The sequence below is a fragment of the Balaenoptera borealis genome, assembly GCF_965194805.1.
Source record: "Balaenoptera borealis genome assembly, chromosome: 14".
NCBI classification, from domain to species: Eukaryota; Metazoa; Chordata; class Mammalia; order Artiodactyla; family Balaenopteridae; genus Balaenoptera; species Balaenoptera borealis.
The window spans coordinates 63,151,505-63,171,049 of NC_138875.1; the positions used below are offsets into that span (position 1 = coordinate 63,151,505).

The window sequence follows — 19,545 nt, forward strand, 5'->3', positions numbered from 1 at the left end:
AAACAGAGACACAGATGTAGAGAACAAACCTATGGACACCATGGGGGGAAAGCGGGGTAGGGATGGTGGTGGTGGTGGTGGTGGCTGTGGGATGAACTGGGAGATTGGGATTGACACATATACACTAATATGTATGTAATAAATAACTAATAACCTGCTGTATAAAATAAATAAAATTAAATTTTAAAAAAAGTCATTACATTGTATACTTTAAAATAGTTGAAATGGCAAATTGTTACTCATATTTTACCACAAAAACAATTTAATTGGATGTCTACCTCATTCCTTATACCAAAATCAAGCCCTGGTTGAGCAACGATTTAAACAGAAATAAAACCATAAAACTGTTGAAAAACACTGGAGAAAATTTTTTGTAATCATAGAGAAGCTCTCTCTGAGCCATGGCACAAAAACTTAGAAAAGGCTGATAAATCTGATTTCATAAATATTTAAAATTTCTACATGAAAAACTATCATAAACGAGGTCAAAAGATAATCCATAAATTGAAAAAATATTTATAATATATGACGAAGGCTTAACTTCCTTAATATGTAAAGAGCTCTTACATATCAGAAAGAGAAAGGAAATACAAATGACTTTTAAAAATAAAAACTGTTAAACTTCATTCACAATAAGAGAATTGTAAAATATAACAACAGTAAGACCATTTTCCACCTATCAGACAAAGATTAAAAAACTAGGTAGGTAAAGGTGTAGGGAAACAGGCACTTTCTTATACTATTTATTGATGGACATGTACAACTTCTTTGGAAGGTTATTCACTGCAGCACTGCTTATCATAGCTAAAGACCAGAAATAACCCACATGTCCATTATAGATGAGTGCTTAAATAATGAATACCGTTCAACTGTTAAAATGAACTCAAGAGATCTAAAAGGAAGGATTTTCAAAATATAAGTGAAAAAAGCAAGGCGCAAAACAGTATGCTGTTTGTTTCACAGCGGTTGGATAGAAAGAGAGGGAGTGAGAAGGGAGAGAGGAGAGTGATCACCTACAGGGAAGGAATGAGGGAGCATGGGGGCAGTGACTTACTTTTCCACTACACACCCTTCTGTACTGTTCTCATTTTTGCCGTGTTCATGTAATCCTAACCAAATTACTTACTTATTTATGTATTAAACCACAAGCTCTGGGACTTCCCTGGTGGCGCAGTGGTTAAGAATCCACCTGCCAATGCTGGGGACACGGGTTCGAGACCTGGCCCGGGAAGATCCTACATGCTGTGGAGCAACTAAGCCCGTGCACCACAACTATTGAGCCTGTGCTCTAGAGCCCGTGAGCCACCACTACTGAGCCCACGTGCCACAACTACTGAAGCCCACACACCTAGAGCCTGTGCTCTGCAACAAGAGAAGCCACCACAATGAGAAGCCCACGCACTGCAACGAAGAGTAGCCCCCGCTTGCTGCAACTAGAAAAAGCCTGCGCACAGCAAGGAAGACCCAATGCAGCCAAAACTAAATTAATTAATTAATTAATTTTTAAAAAAAACAAAAAAACCCACAAGCTCTAAAATTCAGTCCTGGATTCCTATCTGGATCTACTACTTAACTGCACTATAAATTTGGAAAAGTTGAATCTCTGTTTTCTCATTTGTAGCCACCTACAAATGAGTTACATAGCATTTGCCTGATACAAAGTAGGAGTTCAGTCAAGATAAGCTATTTTATTATTAAAGTCTTTTCCTCAAAGAGGAAGGCCTCTCAAAAAGAAGTGTGATACATAGCAGAACTTACTCCACCAGGACTCTTATCTCCCCAACCAGCGACGGGCATAATACAAAGAACCATAACCAACTGAACACCCTGACACATGCAACATATTTAGCTTCCCACTTCACTGTGTCCATCCACAGGATCTTTACACAGAGTATAAGCACAAAGATTTGACTAATAAAACAAAGTAAACACTTAACCATCATATAATTCAGGATTCACTTAGGGACCTTAAGTATAAAGAAAGAAATTTCAGTATTTCTCCCATAAGTAGAAACTATCAACTTGTTCCATCACAACAGCTCAAGGTAGAATATTCTAAAGTACAACAAGGATATAACGTTTTCTGTGTACTATATAGAACAAAGCTATGTACCAATCACTAAAGTATTACTTAATATTATATCATAATAAAGTGTTATAACTATCTCACCCTGACAATGTTACAGTAATAGAGATTTTAAAAAATAAAAACTTAAGATTTGAAATGTGAACCTATGTTTTCACTGGTTGAGGCAAAAATCAGTTCCCGCTGTTGTGGAGGACCACCTGGATGGTCTAAGGTCCCAGCCTTGACTAGGAGGAGTGGGCCACCCCTGGGAACCTTACCCGAGGCCGCCTCAAGAATTCCTGGAAGCACTACTAAGTAACCTGTCAGAGGAAATGATAGCTTTCAGACTATAAGGTTGTTTGAATACAGTGAAAGAAGAAACAAAATAATTCAGTATGAGACTTTCTTTAGAGGAATGAAGGCAGTTTAACACAAAGCTATCAATGATCAATGACATGATCCAAATGAACTAGGTGACAGAACAAAGAACATATTAAATCAGAGTCCTGGGTTGCGAAAGGAATAGGAGCACATAAAAACAAACAAACCTCCCAAACTGAAAAACATACCAGAAATCCACAGATACAAGTTTCCTGGAGGTCATCAACCTCAACAGTTCTTAGGGGTCTATGATACCCTTGAAATCACATGCCAAATGTATGGGAATTGTATGTATGTGGTCATGTCTCTTGTTCACAGGTTTCATCTTAAAGGTGTCTAAAGGTGTCCACGATCTTTAAAAGCAAGGATTTCACTGTTAAGTCAAAACAGCTTCCTGAAACATTACTACTGTACCATAAATAGAACATTAAATTAGCACTACATTAAATACATTTAAATTAGCACTACACTCACTTCAGACAACAGCCCAGCAAAGTACAACAGCATTCCAACTAAGAATGTAACAGAAAAGTTTACTATTCTGCTCAGAACAGCAGAGTCAGAACTTACATGCTTTAACACTTAGGCTGCTGAACCGTATCTGTTCCTTAGTTATCAGCTGCTATGTTTTAAGTTTATATGCTAAATTGACTTAGTATACGGTTAGTCACTATTATCCAAAGTAACGAAGGGTATTATCCAAAGTTCTAAATTACTAGTTGGTTTAAATATTCTCTGCCCTGAACAGTTTACCAATAAGAAATCATTTTAATGGCACCACCGACAGGGAACAGAGCATGGAGAATCTAGATAAGAATTTCCAGGGGAAACAAATCATATGAATGCTTATCTGAGAAAGTGAAGAGCACACTTATGTTAATTTTAATTCTGCTCTCCTAGATCTTATCTGTCCATATCTCTGGTTTACTCTTTGGAAGAGTGAACAGAGTAAGAAAACAAAACAATCAGACAGGGTGTCCGAACCGCAGGAGCCTGCAAGAGCTGTGATAATTCTCCAACTGGGAATACGGAATTCTTGTGGATACGAATGATCTGGGAGAAGCCAAAAAGGGCTATTGGAGATTCTGGTTAAAATCAAAAAACTGAACAAGAGGCAAGCTAGAAAGAGTAGGGGACAACGTAGCTATCTGGATTTCCATGATTATAGGTATCAGTAACCTACAGAACCCGTCAAAGGCAAAACAGTATTATTTCTAGTTCTATATTCTTCACTGGAGAATCATTCCCCCAGCTGCTTTTCCTTAAAGCAGTGGTTCTTACCTTCTGAGGAATCACAGAGCTCCACTTAAGAATCTGACCAAAGTTGGACTTCCCTGGTGGTGCAGTGGTTAAGAATCCGCCTGCCAATGCAGGGGACAGGGGTTCGAGCCCTGGTCCAGGAAGATCCCACATGCTGCGGAGCAACTTAAGCCTGTGCGCCCCAACTACTGAACCTGCACTCTAGAGCCTGCGAGCCACAACTACTAAGCCAGCATGCCACAACTACTGAAGCCCACGTACCTAGAGCCCGTGCTCTGCATCAAGAGAAGCCACTGCAATGAGAAGCCCACGCACCGCAATGAAGAGTAGCCCCCATTCGCCACAACTAGAGAAAGCCCGTGTGCAGCAATGAAGACCCAATGCAGCCAAAAATAAATAAATAAAATAAATTTTTAAAAAAAGAATCTGACCAAAGCTATGGAATCCCCCAGAAACTACATCCCGCAGGGCATTCACACAAGTTAGCACAGTTTCAGGGGACTTGAAAATCCCTTTCCAGTCTGATCCATGGATCCCAGACGCTGTTTCAAAGGTCTCCAGTCCCAAAATGACCCGACCTATTATAACACATTCTACTCTCTCCTTACCATCAAAAATGTAAATGATTCTCTCAGTACCATTAATCTCAAGTAGATCATAAGAAGAAAGCAACATAGGCTGTCATGCTGGTCAAGCAGGACAGTGCTGCAGTGAGAATCACAAGGACGGGATTTAGACCCCCGCTGTATCACTAACGGATATGGTAACCTTACAGAAGTCACAACCTCGTGCTGGACGGTGTCTCCTCAGCTGTGAGTGAGGGGTTGGAATAAACCAAGGTGCTGACATCTTACAGAGGGAGCAGTACTCTTTTTTTTTTTTTTTTTTTGCTTCAGAATGTCAGTGCCAAGGGCAGAAAAAGCCAGGGCCGGGGGCGGAGCGGGGTGGGGGGAGCTTTGCACCTCCGAGTGACGTTAGCAATGAGAAAAATCTGAAAGTGTGATGAAGGAGGGGATCCAGGCTGGATCTCAGGAAGTGAGGCCAGAGGGCTGGGATGGACAGCGGGGTGACGGCCTCGGCGGGGACCGGGCGGCGGGCCCACCCACCTCCTGATGTAGCTGCTAAGGCGGTAGCGCTGTCCGTCGAGGCGCACGTGGCCGTCGCTGAAGACGTTGAAGCCCCCGCGCGTGGCCGCGGGCTCCGCGGGGCCGGGCACCACCAGCTGGTCGCCGCGCAGCTGGAAGGCGCCGGGCTGCAGGCGCAGCAGCTGGGCCAGGGGCAGCAGGGCCAGCTCGCAGTCGCACGTCCACAGGCTGCGCAGCTCCCCTGACGAGATGGAGGTCAGGCTCGGCCTGGCCGCCGGCGCGCTCTCCAACCCCGCCATGGCCCGGCCCGCGCTTCTGCCGTCGATGGTCCCCGAGAGGGGCCGGGCGCCCCGACTCGGTCGGCCCCGCGCCCGGGTCGCCGCTCAGGTGCTGCCCGGCCGCCTGCCCGCCGGCGAGGAGCGAAGCTCTGCAGGCACCGCGCGGAGAAAAGGGGAGCAGTACTCTTGTTTAGAGAATACTAACTGAGCATCTAACACACTGCAGGCCTACAGGCAGATGGTGGGGAAACAAAGGAAAATGAGGCAGCCCTCAAGGAGCCAGACAGACAAGTAGACAGTTATAAAGCAATGTGACTGGACTTCCCTGATGGTGCAGTGGTTAAGAATCTGCCTGCCACTGAGCCTGCGCGTCTGGAGCCTGTGCTCCGCAACAAGAGAGGCCGCGATGGTGAGAGGCCCGCGCACCGCCATGAAGAGTGGTCCCTGCTTGCCGCAACTAGAGAGAGCCCTCACACAGAAATGAAGACCCAACACAGCCATAAATAAATAAATAAACAAATAAAGAATCCTGGTCAAAAAAGGTGATGATTTAAAAAAAAAAAAAAAAAAAAAAAAAAAAAGAATCTGCCTGCCAATGCAAGGAACATGGTTTGAGCCCTGGTCCGGGAAGATCCCACATGCCGCGGAGCAACTAAGCCCGCCCGCCACAGCTACTGAAGCCCGTGCTTAAAGACTGTGCTCCGCAACAAGAGAAGCCACCACAATGAGAAGCCCACGCACCTCAACAAAGAGTAGCCCCCGCTCGCCACAACTAGAGAAAGCCCACACGCAGCAACGAAGACCCAACGTAGTCAAAAATAAACAAATAAATAAATTTATTAAAAAAATAAAAATAAAACAATGTGACTCATACTCTAATAAAAGAATACTGAGGATTCAGGAATCAGAGAAGGAGCATATAACTAAAGTCTAGTCTTGGAGACACTTCCCAGAAAATAAGGTAGGCACAGAGTGTGTCCAACATGTGCAGACTCCAAGGTGTGAGAAAGCAGATGATTCTCAAGGAAATTCAAGGAGTTTAATATGGCAAGCACTGAGAACTTAAATTAAAGGCTGGAAGGAGAACATGCAACAGACACTGCAAGGGAAGTGTTTTACAATAAGATAGCTTTGATTTATCCTCCACACTGGCTGCTCACTGTAAGTACTAGAAGAATAGAGTTCATTTGATATTTAACTTCTAAAAATTAGTTGAATCACAAATGGTAAAAACTGCTCTTACTCTGACAATATTTGAACTACGAATTTCTAATAAAGAAAAATGACCAGTCAGTTAAGAGTTCCACGAAGTCTGATTAATCAACCAAATTCCTTCTGAGCTACCACTTACTAGAAACATTATTTCATGACTTAGCTTTTGCCATTTCCCTACAGTTTTACTCTCTTCCCCGAAAGGCTCACAGTACTCCATTCCTTTCCTCTGCCCTTCTAATGCCCCAGCCTGATTCAGACAGCAATCATCAGTGACAAAGGAAAAGCAAAAAGCAATCATGAACATTTCTCAAAAAGCCAGAATTAACCTCAGACTACATTAATGTTATTAGTCTGTCGCTCAGACAAATTAGACTTTTCCAGCAATCTCACTTCTGCCAACCATGCCCGTTCAAGGCAAGTCTTCTGCCGTGTGCTCCTGATCCCGTCAGCTCCTGCTTCCTGAGGTTTCTGGCTCCAATAATCTTCCCTTCTCTTTCTTCAACCTCCAATCTCTTTAGGCTTCCCCCCTCCCCAATTATGTGAACACATCAAGTCACCCATCTGTGGTAGGAAGTCATGTTCAGCAAACACATATCAAGTGCCCACTAGGTGCCTGAATGTGCACAAGGCATTGGCACAGCCTGCAGGAAGGCTAATGAGGCCAAGAAAAGATAAACTAAGAGTCAGCTCCAACCCAGTCATTCATTCCCAGAAACCTCCCATTTCAAAAGTTATGTTATAAAAGCAACTGTTCAAAGGGGGTAAAAAGAGTAAGGGGCCAGGGCTTCCCTGTTGGCACAGTGGTTAAAAACTTGCCTGCCGATGCAAGGGACAGGGGTTTGAGCCCTGGCCCAAGAAGATCCCACATGCCACGGAGCAACTAAGCCCGTGTGCCACAACTGCTGAGCCTGAGCTCTAGAGCCCGCGAGCCACAACTACTGAGCCCGTGTGCCACAACTACTGAAGCCCACGTGCCTAGAGCCTGTGCTCCGCAACAAGAGAAGCCACGACAATGAGAAGCCTGCACACTGCAACAAAGAGTAGCCCCCGCTCACTGCAACTAGAGAAAGCCCGCACACAGCAACAAAGACCCAATGCAGCCAAAAATAAAAACAAATAAATAAGAAAATTTTTTTAAAAAGGGTAAGGAGCCAGAGTATCAGTCTCAAAATAATACATTCACTTTTCCTACAAGACTGAACAATAAGGTATAAAGCAAAAGTCCTCACACCACTAAGCAAGTCTAGCTCTTAGTTATATTTAGCTTTTTTGCTCAGGAGCAAATCCTTTCTTTTCCTAGTCAAATTAGTATCGCCAAAAAAAGCATAACTCTTCTCAAACGTTACCATCAATATACCCACTGCTGTGATCTACAAAGAAGAAAGCCCACTGTAACACTTTTTCCTACTCAAACGATAGTGGTTTGCGTAACAGAAACTGTGGTCCCAAAGTCCTGTGCTGCTGTATCACATCCAATGCCCTGCCTTGAAAGGGGAGGCCATGGGACATTATGGGTACGTACCAGGGGATCCCACCCTGCAAGGGAGGGCCGGGAAGCTCCTCCCACCGCCTCACCCTGAGGAAGTGAGACTCCAGGATTGAGGAGGTAGTTAAGCAAAGGGGGAAAAGAAAAAGGGAAAGAAAAGTTGTGCTCAGGCAAAGAGAACTAAATCTACAAAGGCCTTAAGGGAAGGACAGACAGCACATTTCAAGGAGCAGAAGAACCCAATGACAAAGAGGGAAGAAAGTCATATGGGGAGGCAGGACCTGTGGTCTTGTGAGCCGTGGCAGGAGTTTGAAGTCTACATGGTGAGCAATGGGAAACCACTGAAGGTTTAAAGTAGGGAAGTCACATACTCATGCTTCATTTCAGCCACCATTCCCCGCTCCATCCCACATCTGACTTCCGTATTCCACTCAACTTGCTCTTTTCAAGGAATCTGTTGATCTTCTAGCGATTAATTTAACGGGCACTTTCGGTTTTGCCCTTGTTGGTGCCCCTGCAGCACGTGCCTGCTGAGCATCAGCTCCCTCCACACCCACCACCAATTTTCCCCCCACTTCTATGGCTATTCCTCTCTAGCCTTTCTTTTTGCAAGCTCCTTTTTCTCTACCTATGCCCTTAAACATTGTTATCTGTCAAGATTCTGTCCTTGGCTTTCAGCATTTCCAAACCCTCTCTGTTTTCCCTAAGTGATCTCACCTGCATCTGGGACCTCAAATACCATCTGCATGCTCATGATGTCCAAAATCATTTACAGCTCAGACCTCTCCTGAACTCCAAATTTATATATTAAACTATTCCCATTTCAATGTCTTACAGGAAGCAAATTGAACAGTTTCAAAACCAAACAAATCTATCCCCTTAGCATTTCAAGTCTGCATCTCCCCTTCATTCTTCCTGCCACTGCTTGAGTTCAAGAGCTCAACATCTCTCCTCAGGTTGACTCCCAAAGACCCCCTTCCCTGTACCAGCTGCCCACAGTTAGCCACACCCAACCCACAGCTAGAATGGTCTTGCTAAAAAGTAAAGAGAATATGATTATGGTACTTCCAAGCATCAAATTCCACAGTGGGTCCTATCAACTAGCTCACAGTCCTCAGACTGATCTACAAGGGCCAACGGGCTCCGTCTTACTGTCTGGCCTTGTCCCTCTGGCACCTCAACGTCACACCGCACTCTGCAACAGGCTCAGCCGTTGGCAGTTCTCTTGGCCTTCTATGCTTTGTGTCTCTGCACACATTTCTTCCTCCTCTGAACACTAATTCTCTCCCTCCCTCATTCTCCTCCCCTGGCCGACTTGTCCTTCAAGACTCAGGCAAGGCCCTACCTCCTCCAGGAAGCTGCGCCAGGACTCCCAGATGCATCCTGTGGGGGATGCACAGCACCCTGTGCTTAACACGAGCTTCTGCGGTTCTTACTCTCATGTTTTCATCTGCTTCCCTAGTTACCACTCCCCACTCGGCTGGATCCTGGAGAGCAGGGACTCCGTCTAACATTGGCACATGATAAGGTGTTACAAGTGAGTAAATGAAAATATGGAATTGTGATGAGGCCTTCAAGAGACCAAGTCCCAGAAGGTGAGCGCCTCAGGAGCAGGAACCTGGTCAGTGGCTCTCTGCTGAATCCCCAAGGCTCAGGGCAGGGTGCACAGCGCAATCTGTACAATGGCTGAGTGGATGTTTAGAGTCAAAGGAAAACACTCAGAGTCAAAACTCTTTCTGGACTTGCTTTCCATTTTTTTCCTGGTTTGTGACCAACTTTAACAAAACACCAGTGCGTATTGCATGATTTGTACTGACCAAACAAATGTTCTTGTTCTTCCACTAGGAAAAAGAAAAATAATAAGAGCTTTGACCAACCCACTAAAGGATTCCTAGGCAGAAGCCCATGGAAGGATTTCCTGAACTCTATGAAACTGAATGCAATTTTCAGTGGATATAAATGCATTTTTCTGGTGAGATGGATTACACTTTTCACTGAATATTCATGGATATTAATGATAACAAAAGAAGTCAAACTACTTAATCAAAATGTCAAGCTGAATTAAGCTGTAGCATGCACCGTCTCGTCTCAAACCTGTATTTTGATAAACCACTCACAACCTGGGGACAGCAGGCTCTCCTAAAACAAATGTAACTGGAGAAGACACAGCTGGCAGGCTCTCATATAGAGCTTCCTACGAGAATTTGCATTTAAAACTTTCTATAATTGGTTAAGTCCTTACCAGCATTCTCTGAAGTTAGTACCCTATTCTAACACACTCTGACCCACGTGAATCAGGGTATTTATTACACGTCCTGCTAATGTGCTCAAGAAGAAAACGTTACATTACGAACATAATGACAAGAGGAACTGTCATCTAATTAAACGGGAAGGGGAAAAGCCCGGGAACATCTAGATTTACAGGAAAGCCCTTTTTTTGTCGTTTTACTGTACACAGAGCGACCTGAACAGCGGGAGCAGCATTTAGCTCACAACCACTTACTGCAATCCTGGAAATAACATACAATAATTAGCAGTAGGAAGCAGACAACTAGGTCACTTTAAAAGAGATAAAATGAAGTTCTGCTCGATCGAAAGGCTCCATGGTTGACCCAGGAGACCGTCCCAGGGCGCGTCTCCACGAGGCGACCAGAAATCACGCCGGGCGCCCGCGTTCGGGGAGCTGCCTCACGACGCCCGGGGACCCGAGCCCCTCAGGCCGGGCCCCGGGGCGCGGACGACCCCTCGACGCCTACCCTGACTCACCGAGCTCCTTCCAGAAAGTTATGAGGGGGCGACGGCGGGCCGGGGACGCTCGGGCCGCCGCTGTCCGGCCGCACCACCACAGCTCGGCGACCCACCCCAGCCCCCCGACGCCCCGACCCCCTGACGCCATGACCCCCTGGCCGCCCCCTGTACCGTTGCGTCCACGCCCACGCCCGCCCCCCGGCACCGCCCCCCCCCGGAGCCCACTGCGCCTGCGCGCATGCGGCCGCCCCAACCCCGAGCGCCCGAGCGCCGAGGCCCGGGCGGCGCACGCGCGCCCTGAGGTGGCCCGCGCGCCACCACTTCCGCCCCAGCAGGAGGCGGCGGAGGCGGCGAGTGCCGGTGAGCGCCGGCGTCCGCAAGCCAGGTCCTCGGAGGGGTCGGCGGCGGCTGCGCGAGCCCGCCACTCACCAGGTACAGCTGCTGCCAGCGATTCTGAGCGTCCAACTCATCAAACTCCCGCTCGATAGCGGCCGACATGGCGGCGGCCGCGAGCTGGCGCGAGGGAGCCTGCGCCGGCGGAGAGGCTCGGGCCCCGCACGATCCGGGCAGCGCGCAGCCGCTGCCGCGCATGCGTGCTCCACGCCCGCCACGCCCCCACGCCGCCCTGGCCGCAGGGAAAGTACCTGGTTCATGACGTCAGCGCGCCGGCTGCGCCGCGCGGGGCGGGACGGCGGGGGAGGCGTGGTCCAGGCGGTGCCCAGGTGGAGGGGGCGGGGCTTGGCGGCGCCAGAGGCAGGGCTCCGGGGAGAGCAGCCGGTTGAGTTCCTTGAGGTTTGATTTTTATTTTGAACGTCCTCTAGGTCAGTTTAGCGGCCTGTGCCCCACTTTCTCCTCTCGGAAAATGTAAACCAGGACTGATGCCCGCTCCTGGGCGCCCGCGGGTTTTGTGCCAAATAGACCGCTGCAGCAAAAGGAGAAGCAACTTCTCCTGGAGGTTGGAGACTACAGCTTGTTAAGTAAATGTTACACAACTTAAAAGTTAGTGTTACCTGTAAAAAGAGCAAATCGTCTGTTACCAAACAAACGTGCTGATTATGGAAATCATCTCGCTTCACACAGGGAAACTCATGTGCTTAGGACACCTTATCATCTTCAGTAAGAAATGTGAAGGGTTAGAAAAACGGTAGTGTGCTGTCCAACACTGAAATTTAAATTTTAATTAAAATTAAATGAAATGACAAAGATTCTCTCCTTGACCAAACTCTACTCAGGATCCTCTGAGCTCTTTTTCAGCTAGGTCTCAACTTTTGGGCTGCCCTGTTTCTCTCTGCATTGTCGAATTTTAGCAAGAATCCTGGTAAGTCAGTTAGCCAGAATCCCCCATTCTCAGTATCTGGTTACTCTTAGTTTTTTTTTTCTTTTTTCTTTTTTTTGACCACACCTCACGGCATGCAGAACTTCCCTGGACCAGGAATCGAACCTGCACCCCCTGCAGTGGAAGCACGGAGTCTTAACCCCTGGACCACCGGGGAAGTCCCTGATCACTTGATATTTAATCAGGTTCCGCATCTTCTGCCGTCCCCCGGGGTGACATCTGATATCCGTGGCCTGCCTTCAGCTAGAATCCTGTTAGGCTTACCCAGAACCCCCCTGTGCTTCCTCTGTTAAAAACAAGACTACAGGCCCAAAATGAAGTCGCTTGGGAAGCCCCGTGTCACCAAACCTAAACTTGATGGTAGTTTCAGCTCTCCCAGAAATGGACTTTAAAGGAGTAAATCAAGAATCACTATCACCACTGGTTAGGTGATCTGCCTGATAGACCCCTGCCCTCGACCCTGCAGTAACCAGTTCACTTCTCTGCCTGGGATAACTCCCTTGTTCCAACTCCCTACTGCCTGTAAGTCTTTCGTTTTGTGTAGCTTCTTGGAGCTCCTGTCCATCTGCCCAATACATGAATCGTTTAATAAAGCCAATAAGATCTTTAAATTTCACTCAGTTGAATTTCGTTTTTTAACACCTCTTAGTAATTTTCCATCCATTGACCACCCCCCTTTCCCCCAGCTTGGCTATAAATTCCCACTTCCCATTCTGAATTTAGAGTTGAGCCCAATCTCTCCCCCACTACAAGACCCATTGCCATTGTCCCTATACCTGTCACAGTAGTCGCCCCACACACACCTTGAATAAAGTCTTCCTTACCTCGTCATCTACAAGTGTCAGGAATAATTTTTTTCTTTAACAGAAATTGAGAATTCAGTTCCTCAGTTGAATTAGCCACATTTCAAATGCTCAATAGCCACATGAGCTAGTGGCTAAAGTATTGCAGAGCATACAAATCATCGAAGTTCTGTGGAACAGAGCTACATGAGAGGTTTAAAATACTTGGGGCAAAAAAGTGTCCTTACATACATAAAATAATGAAAACACTGATCAGAAAAAAACAGTAAGCTGTGGGAGCAAGAAGAAACTGTAATAAAGAAAATTAAGCAGCCAATCAGCCTTTCTACTTACAGAGTGTAACTGAGGAATATATAAGGTCTCCCTCCAGAAGTGCCCCACAATCTAATTGTCCTGGTTTCTGAAGTTCTGTCCTTGAAACTGATTATTTAGATTAAAGGCATGGTATCTCCTGGGATACCACATGATTCTTAGCATCAATCACCTCATCAAATCTTGGTCTCAAAGCAACAGTTCTTGTCACCAGATGCAAACCATCCTTCAGGAACTCACTTGTCAACCCCCAGTTGGGGGAGCAGCGCTGGCTCTCTAACGGTTTGTCCTAGTTTGCTGCGAGCAGCTAGGATTCTAAGGCAATGGTTCTCACCCCAGCAGCATCTGCATTGACTGCGAGCCATGAAATGAACAGAGATGAACTACATTCCCCACGTGGCACCGTCTACCTCATTCCATGGGGGAGACGGGTTGCCCTGGACCCTCCAGTCTCCCGAGAGAGGCTCAGCATGGCCTCCAGCGGTTGGTGCTCCTGATGGTATCTTTCAGTTGTGAGACACATGGGAGGGGCAGAGAGCAGAGGAGGAAATGAACGGAGAGAGAAGCCCGGTGGTGGGAGAATTACTGTTTAGGAGACAATTAGGAGGTATTTTTATGACCACAGGAAATTTGAGAAGAAGGAGCAATGTCTGCAAAGGATTTCTGGGGATGTTTCTGGGGTATATCCTGTGAAAACTCCTGGAACAAGACTTGAAGGAAACTGATAAGAAAGATCTAAATTATTCTTCAAAGCTTGTGTAGTTGGATTTTTGTTTCTTTTGAATGAAATTTCATGCAGACAGGTGTCCAGGAGCCTGGCTTGTATAGTCAAGTGGCTTGAGGGTCCACAGACGTTAAATAATGTTGAAGCAATCTAGTAAAGCTTCTCAAACTCAACTTATTCAAATTTGGATTCAAGACCTTATTGTTGAGACCTGCTTCTTTTTCTGCATTCTCTCTCCCATCACCAATTTACCCAAGCCACAAACCTGGACGATATCCTCACCGTCTCCCCATCCTTTCTCTTCTGTGTCTAACAGGTCACTTGGTTCTGTTGATTCTTCCTTCTAAGGACTCTCTCTCTCTCTGCTCCACTCTGTCCCCCCTGCTGCTCCCTTAGTTGAGGTTTCGTCATCTTCCTGCCTTGTCTCCTGTCCCATCTAATTGTACGATGTTCCATTTGGGAATCCCAAGTCCAGCATAGTGCCTGGAATACAGTAGATGAAAAACAAATGTGACTGAATGGATCTCTGTTGGACATTAAGATTGTTTCCAATTTTCCTGCCATATAAAAATGCTGCAATATCCTTTTTGGATATAACTCCTCCCTCCTTTTTAAGGATTATTTCCTTTGGATAAATACCCAGAAGTGGAATTATTGGGCAAAAAGGTATCACTGTTATCTCCATTTAGATTTTCCCAGAAGCAAGCCCTGAGAAGGAGATTTGAGTGCAAGTATGTTAGGTGATGCCAGGAAACCCTGGTGAAAGAGTGTGGCAGGGAGGCAGGGACAGGAAGGAAGGAAGCCGTAAAGGGTTTGTTAACAACCCGTTACCGCTGTAGGCAACTGGACCTGGTTCCCCTGGAGAGCTCCAAGAGGAAGTCCAGAACTACTGCTGAGCTATCCAAACCGAAGGGCAAGAAAGCTGGGGTGTTACCACCAACTCCCCACTTGTCATGGTTTGAAGAAAGCTTCTAGAGGCTCTTGGTGCTCCGGCTTGCCCTGGTGTAAGCTGAGCGTGTTCCTGCTGTGGATGCATGTCTACTTCTCCCCCTGATTCACATGTTGAAATGGAGGTGGGACCTTTGGGAGGCAATTTCGTCACAACGGTGGAGCCTCATTAAAAGAAACCTCAGCAAGTTCTGTTGCTCCTTTACTGCCGCACAGGGGGCAACGGCGAGAAGACAAAAAACAGCCATCTATGAGCCAGGAAGCTGGCTCTCATCAGACACTACATCTGCTGGCATTTGATCTTGGACTTCCCAGAAGTCTTGGACTTCTCCAGAACTGTGAGAAATAAATGCTTGAGCCAGCACGTCTATGGGATTTTGATTATAGCAGCCCAAATGGACAGTTCCCATGGCCAGAACATCTTTAAGCAGAAAATACCCTCTAAGAGTACAGGTGGCTGTTGAGGGGATATGGGCAGGGCACTTAGAGAATCTACTAAAGATATTTTTGTAGCTTTTGAAATGCAGTACTAAATTGCTTTATGAAGGAAGAAAACCAATGTATATTACAGGTAGACGTCTAAAACTATATGAGTTTACCCACATCCCTAGTAACATTAGCAATTATCATTATTCTTAAGAAACTTAACATATTTGAAAGCACTGCATTTTTTTTAAATTTTTTTTTATTATTTTATTATTATTTTTTTTAATCTTTATTGAAGTATAATTGCTTCACAATGGTGTGTTAGTTTCTGCTTTATAACAAAGTGAATCAGCTATACATATACATATATCCCCATATCTCCTCCCTCCCGCATCTCCCTCCCTCCCACCCTCCCCATCCCACCCCCCCAGGTGGTCACAAAGCACCGAGTTGATCTCCCTGTGCTACGTGGCTGCTTCCCACTAGCTATCTATTTTACATTTGGTAGTGTATATATGTCCATGACACTCTCTCACCCTGTCACATCTCAACTCTCCCCCTCCCCATATCCTCAAGTCCATTCTTTAGTAGGTCTGTGTCTTTATTCCCATCTTGCCACTAGGTTCTTCATGACCTTTTTTTCCCTTAGATTCCATATGTATGTGTTAGCATACTGTATTTGTTTTTCTTTTTCTGACTTACTTCACTCTGTATGACAGACTCTAACTCCATCCACCTCAGTACAAATACCTCCATTTCATTTCTTTTTATGGCTGAGTAATATTCCATTGTATATATGTGCCACATCTTCTTTATCCATTCATCTGATGATGGACACTTAGGTTGCTTCCATGTCCTGGCTATTGTAAATAGAGCTGCAATGAACATTTTGGTACATGACTCTTTTTGAATTATGGTTTTCTCAGGGTATATGCCCAGTAGTGGGATGAAAGCACTGCATTTTTTTCCTTTTGCTTTCTTTTTATCTACAGCTGCTCCCCACTTCCTATTATTTTATGCTTGTGTGTAAATTGGGCTGCAATTTACACTTGAATTACAACTAAGTTAATATAAAAACACAAAGGAATTGTTGTTGCAAAAAACTTTTTCTGCCAGGTGGAACAGAGGCTCTACACAGTTTTAATTAATATTTTTTTTATTAAAAATTGTTTATGAAGTATGTTTTTGCTATGGAAAACACATTCAAATCCCCAGATCTTAATCAGGTGCACTCAGCATCATAGCAGTGTGAATTCTATCTTTGAGCACCTCTCCCTTCTTGCCCTGGGGTTTCTCTGACGCTGACGCATGGCACACCCTAAAGAACCCACTATTCCCCCAAACACGCCTAACTCAGAAGCGCAGGGAAGTTAGCACGGGTGGAGTCACCCTTGACCAATGATGATTTCTTCTTTCACCCCCAGACACACGGTCCTGAGATACATTTCTTAAGGTTTCTTGTGGGGCCCCAGTGAGGTTGAGCACCATTTGTCCCTAGTGGTGGCCAACATGATAAGGCATCCTCCCGTCAGCGTTGTCTCCTTACCTGTTCCACACCACCATCCTATACCACTGCGCCCTAGAAGCACTTTCCCAGATTCCTGCACATGAGCCTTTGTCTCAGACTCTGCTTTCAGGGATTCCAGCTAAGATATTTAGTCTCAGAAGTGGTCCTAGAAACAGACTTTCTGGACGGGATTTTGGCACACAGCCGTGGCACACAGCAATCTGGAACACATTGCTGGAGGTGAGCGGCTGGCGGTAACATCACAATTGCTAAGCATCTCACCTGCGGTGCTTGGGATGAGGTGCAGGTGGGAAGAAGAAACATGGGGCTACGTGATGGCTCTAGCACCTAAATGGATAAAGATACTGGAGGTGGCTGGACTTTGTCAAATGCTTTGGAAGACTTGAACAAAGTAAAAGACAGGTTTTGATTGCCATCTATCAACTCGAGTCAAGTTGTGGAGTCAGCGGAGCCCCTATGGCCGTGTTTAAGGAGACACTTACTTAGTCCCAAGAGTGTGATGGGTGAAAATCAGGCACCAAACCTGTTGTAATGAAAACAGAGATGCAAAGGGGAATAAGTGCATGGCCATAAAAGTTCTCATCATCAAAATCAGAGACACGAGAAATATTTGGGTGGATGACCCTGAGAATCTTGCAACTCCACATCTTTTGGACCCTCCAGGCACACACCCCATTCTGGCTAGATTCGCCGGAAGAGGTGTCCCAAAATGGTGCTTCTACTTCTCCAGATTTACCCTACACCACGTGTTACCTCTTGACTGATAATCAGGGTCCACCCTCAGCGCAGCTTGAGTTGGGAAAAACAGTTCATATTTCAGGAAGAAAGCTTATACAATCAAAAGATTTGTAAGGCCTGGCTCACATGCACCAATAGAAAGGAGAAGAAAATGGGCAATTGTAAATTTTAAGGTGTTGAATGGAGAAGGAGGGAAGTATGAGGATGGGTAGAGGACAATTTATTGATACAGGAACACTCTGGTGATTTGGGAGTCCTTGTGAGGACACCTGCATCCACTCCTAAATCACTGCTAGAATAGCTTCTCGAAGCGCAGGCAGGATGATGATCCACAGTGAATGAGGGGAAGTTTGAACTTCCTTGGCAGAGTATTAGAAAAGCTCAGGGAGCTTGGGTGTTAGAATGGCTCCACTCTGTGGGAGCAGAGACCCAACCGCCTGGCTGTGTTCCTTGGGAGAATTGAGAGGAGTTCCCTTCCTAAAGCACAAAGAGTGCACTGGTGAGGGAGGCATGGTCATCTCTGAGAGGCTGGCGGGACACGTCCTTTGTGGGCCAGACCTGACCAGTGGAACGTGCTGCCGACGGGGCTGACGGGGTCCCGGAATAGTGGTGGAGGGAGAGATGCACCAGATGAAATGGCCAGAGTAAAAGTTCCTGGACCTGTGAAGTTGTGCCCTGGTGACCGATAGATCCAGGAGCTCTGCTCTGGGGGTGAGAGACAGCAGCTGGCCAGCTAGGGTCCAAGTGTTGGAAAGCTGAAGTTTGAAATTAGCCACAGCAATGGAAAATCACAATCTCTCATTCACTGTCCAAAGCCAAATCAAATCACAGACCTGAAAGCACAATGATTGAAGGGAAGGCTGCCAGTTCCCCTTGATGAAGGACGCTGCAACACCACTACAATGGTAAATGATAAACATGACCCATCCCTTCCCCAAAGGAACCTACAGCCACATGTCAGGATAATGGTGCCCAAGCAAATGGGTAGAGAATCTGAGTTGAACTGAAATACTGTTATCTTCCTGCAGTTGGAGTTGGGCTTATGAAGGCAGGTGATGATTGGAGTTCTGTTTCAAGAACACCCTGCAGTGGGTCCACTGGGGACCTGCCTGGGGTTATTTCCCAGTTCCACATGTATAGTTGAGATGATATGTAGTAGTTTGCAGAATCCTTACAAGGATTTCCTGACATGTAGAATAAGAGCCATGGGGAGAAGTCACTGAAACTGCCCCCAACCCATCAAGATAAAAGTTAGGAGCAATCCTAGGAGGAATTGCTGAGAGTAACAACCAGAAGGGACGTCGGGATGGAGGATGGTTGTCTTCATCATCAACCAGAAGGATCGTGGAAGGTAAGGGTGGATGAGTGTAAACTGAACTAATTAGTAACCCAATCATAGGTGCCTGGCCCAACGCAGTGCTAACTGAGCAATCAATGGTTTCCAGCACTTATTACGTGGCTGTTCTCCTCAACATCCATCAATAAAGGGGGTCAGAAGCGAGCTCTCACTATCTTTCCCAGGACTTTGACTTCCTGTCATAGTGTGGTCCTCTGGGATCGCGATCTTCTCGGCATCTGCACTGGTTCACTATTTGAGCTGCTCATCCCAAGTGAATCTACTTTTGATCCTCTTTGTGGATCCTCCTCTTTTGCATAGATGGCTGACTTTGGAAAATACACATATGTATTTTCTTGAGGCCCCACTTGAAATTAAGACTTCTGTATCACTTTTTAAATTGGTAATATTTTATTTTTAAAACTTATATTAAGTAAAATATGACATGATGTTCATATTTGTTCATTCCAGGTGGTAACTACATGGATATTTGTCTTATTATTGTGTTGTTTTGTTTTGTTTTTGGTATCTTTTTTAATGTGGTAAAATACAACACAAGGGCTTCCCTGGTGGCGCAGTGGTTGAGAATCTGCCTGCCAATGCAGGGGACACGGGTTCGAGCCCCGGTCTGGGAAGATCCCACATGCCACGGAGCAACTGGGCCCGTGAGCCACAACTACTGAGCCTGCGCGTCTGGAGCCTGTGCTCCGCAACAAGAGAGGCCGCGATGGTGAGAGGCCCGCGCACCGCAATGAAGAGTGGTCCCCACTTGCCGCAACTAGAGAAAGCCCTCGCACAGAAACGAAGACTCAACACAGTCATAAATAAATAAATAAATAAATAAAAGAACGTGAATTTCTTTAAAAAAAAAAA

General features: G+C 46.0%; 1 protein-coding gene and 1 long non-coding RNA gene across 5 annotated transcripts in view; one reads left to right on the forward strand and one right to left on the reverse strand.

Moving 5' to 3' along the window:
* PTPN2 (protein tyrosine phosphatase non-receptor type 2) overlaps positions 1–11,138 on the reverse strand; it is a 76,747-nt gene extending 65,609 nt beyond the window's left edge. For 2 of the 4 annotated variants that reach the window (XM_082354851.1, XM_082354853.1), the window contains exon 1: positions 10,951–11,135. In XM_082354851.1, coding sequence (XP_082210977.1) covers positions 10,951–11,112 — 162 coding nt within the window. In that variant the 5' untranslated portion in view covers positions 11,113–11,135. Of the gene's footprint in view, positions 1–10,950 lie in introns of all 4 variants that reach the window. The other 2 variants (XM_082354852.1, XM_082354850.1) reach the window with 2 other exon arrangements.
* Positions 10,791–12,473, forward strand: LOC309611058. The gene is made up of 2 exons (XR_014234307.1): positions 10,791–10,953; positions 11,938–12,473. It is a non-coding gene; the product is annotated as an uncharacterized lncRNA (long non-coding RNA).
* Positions 12,474–19,545: the final 7,072 nt, after the last annotated feature.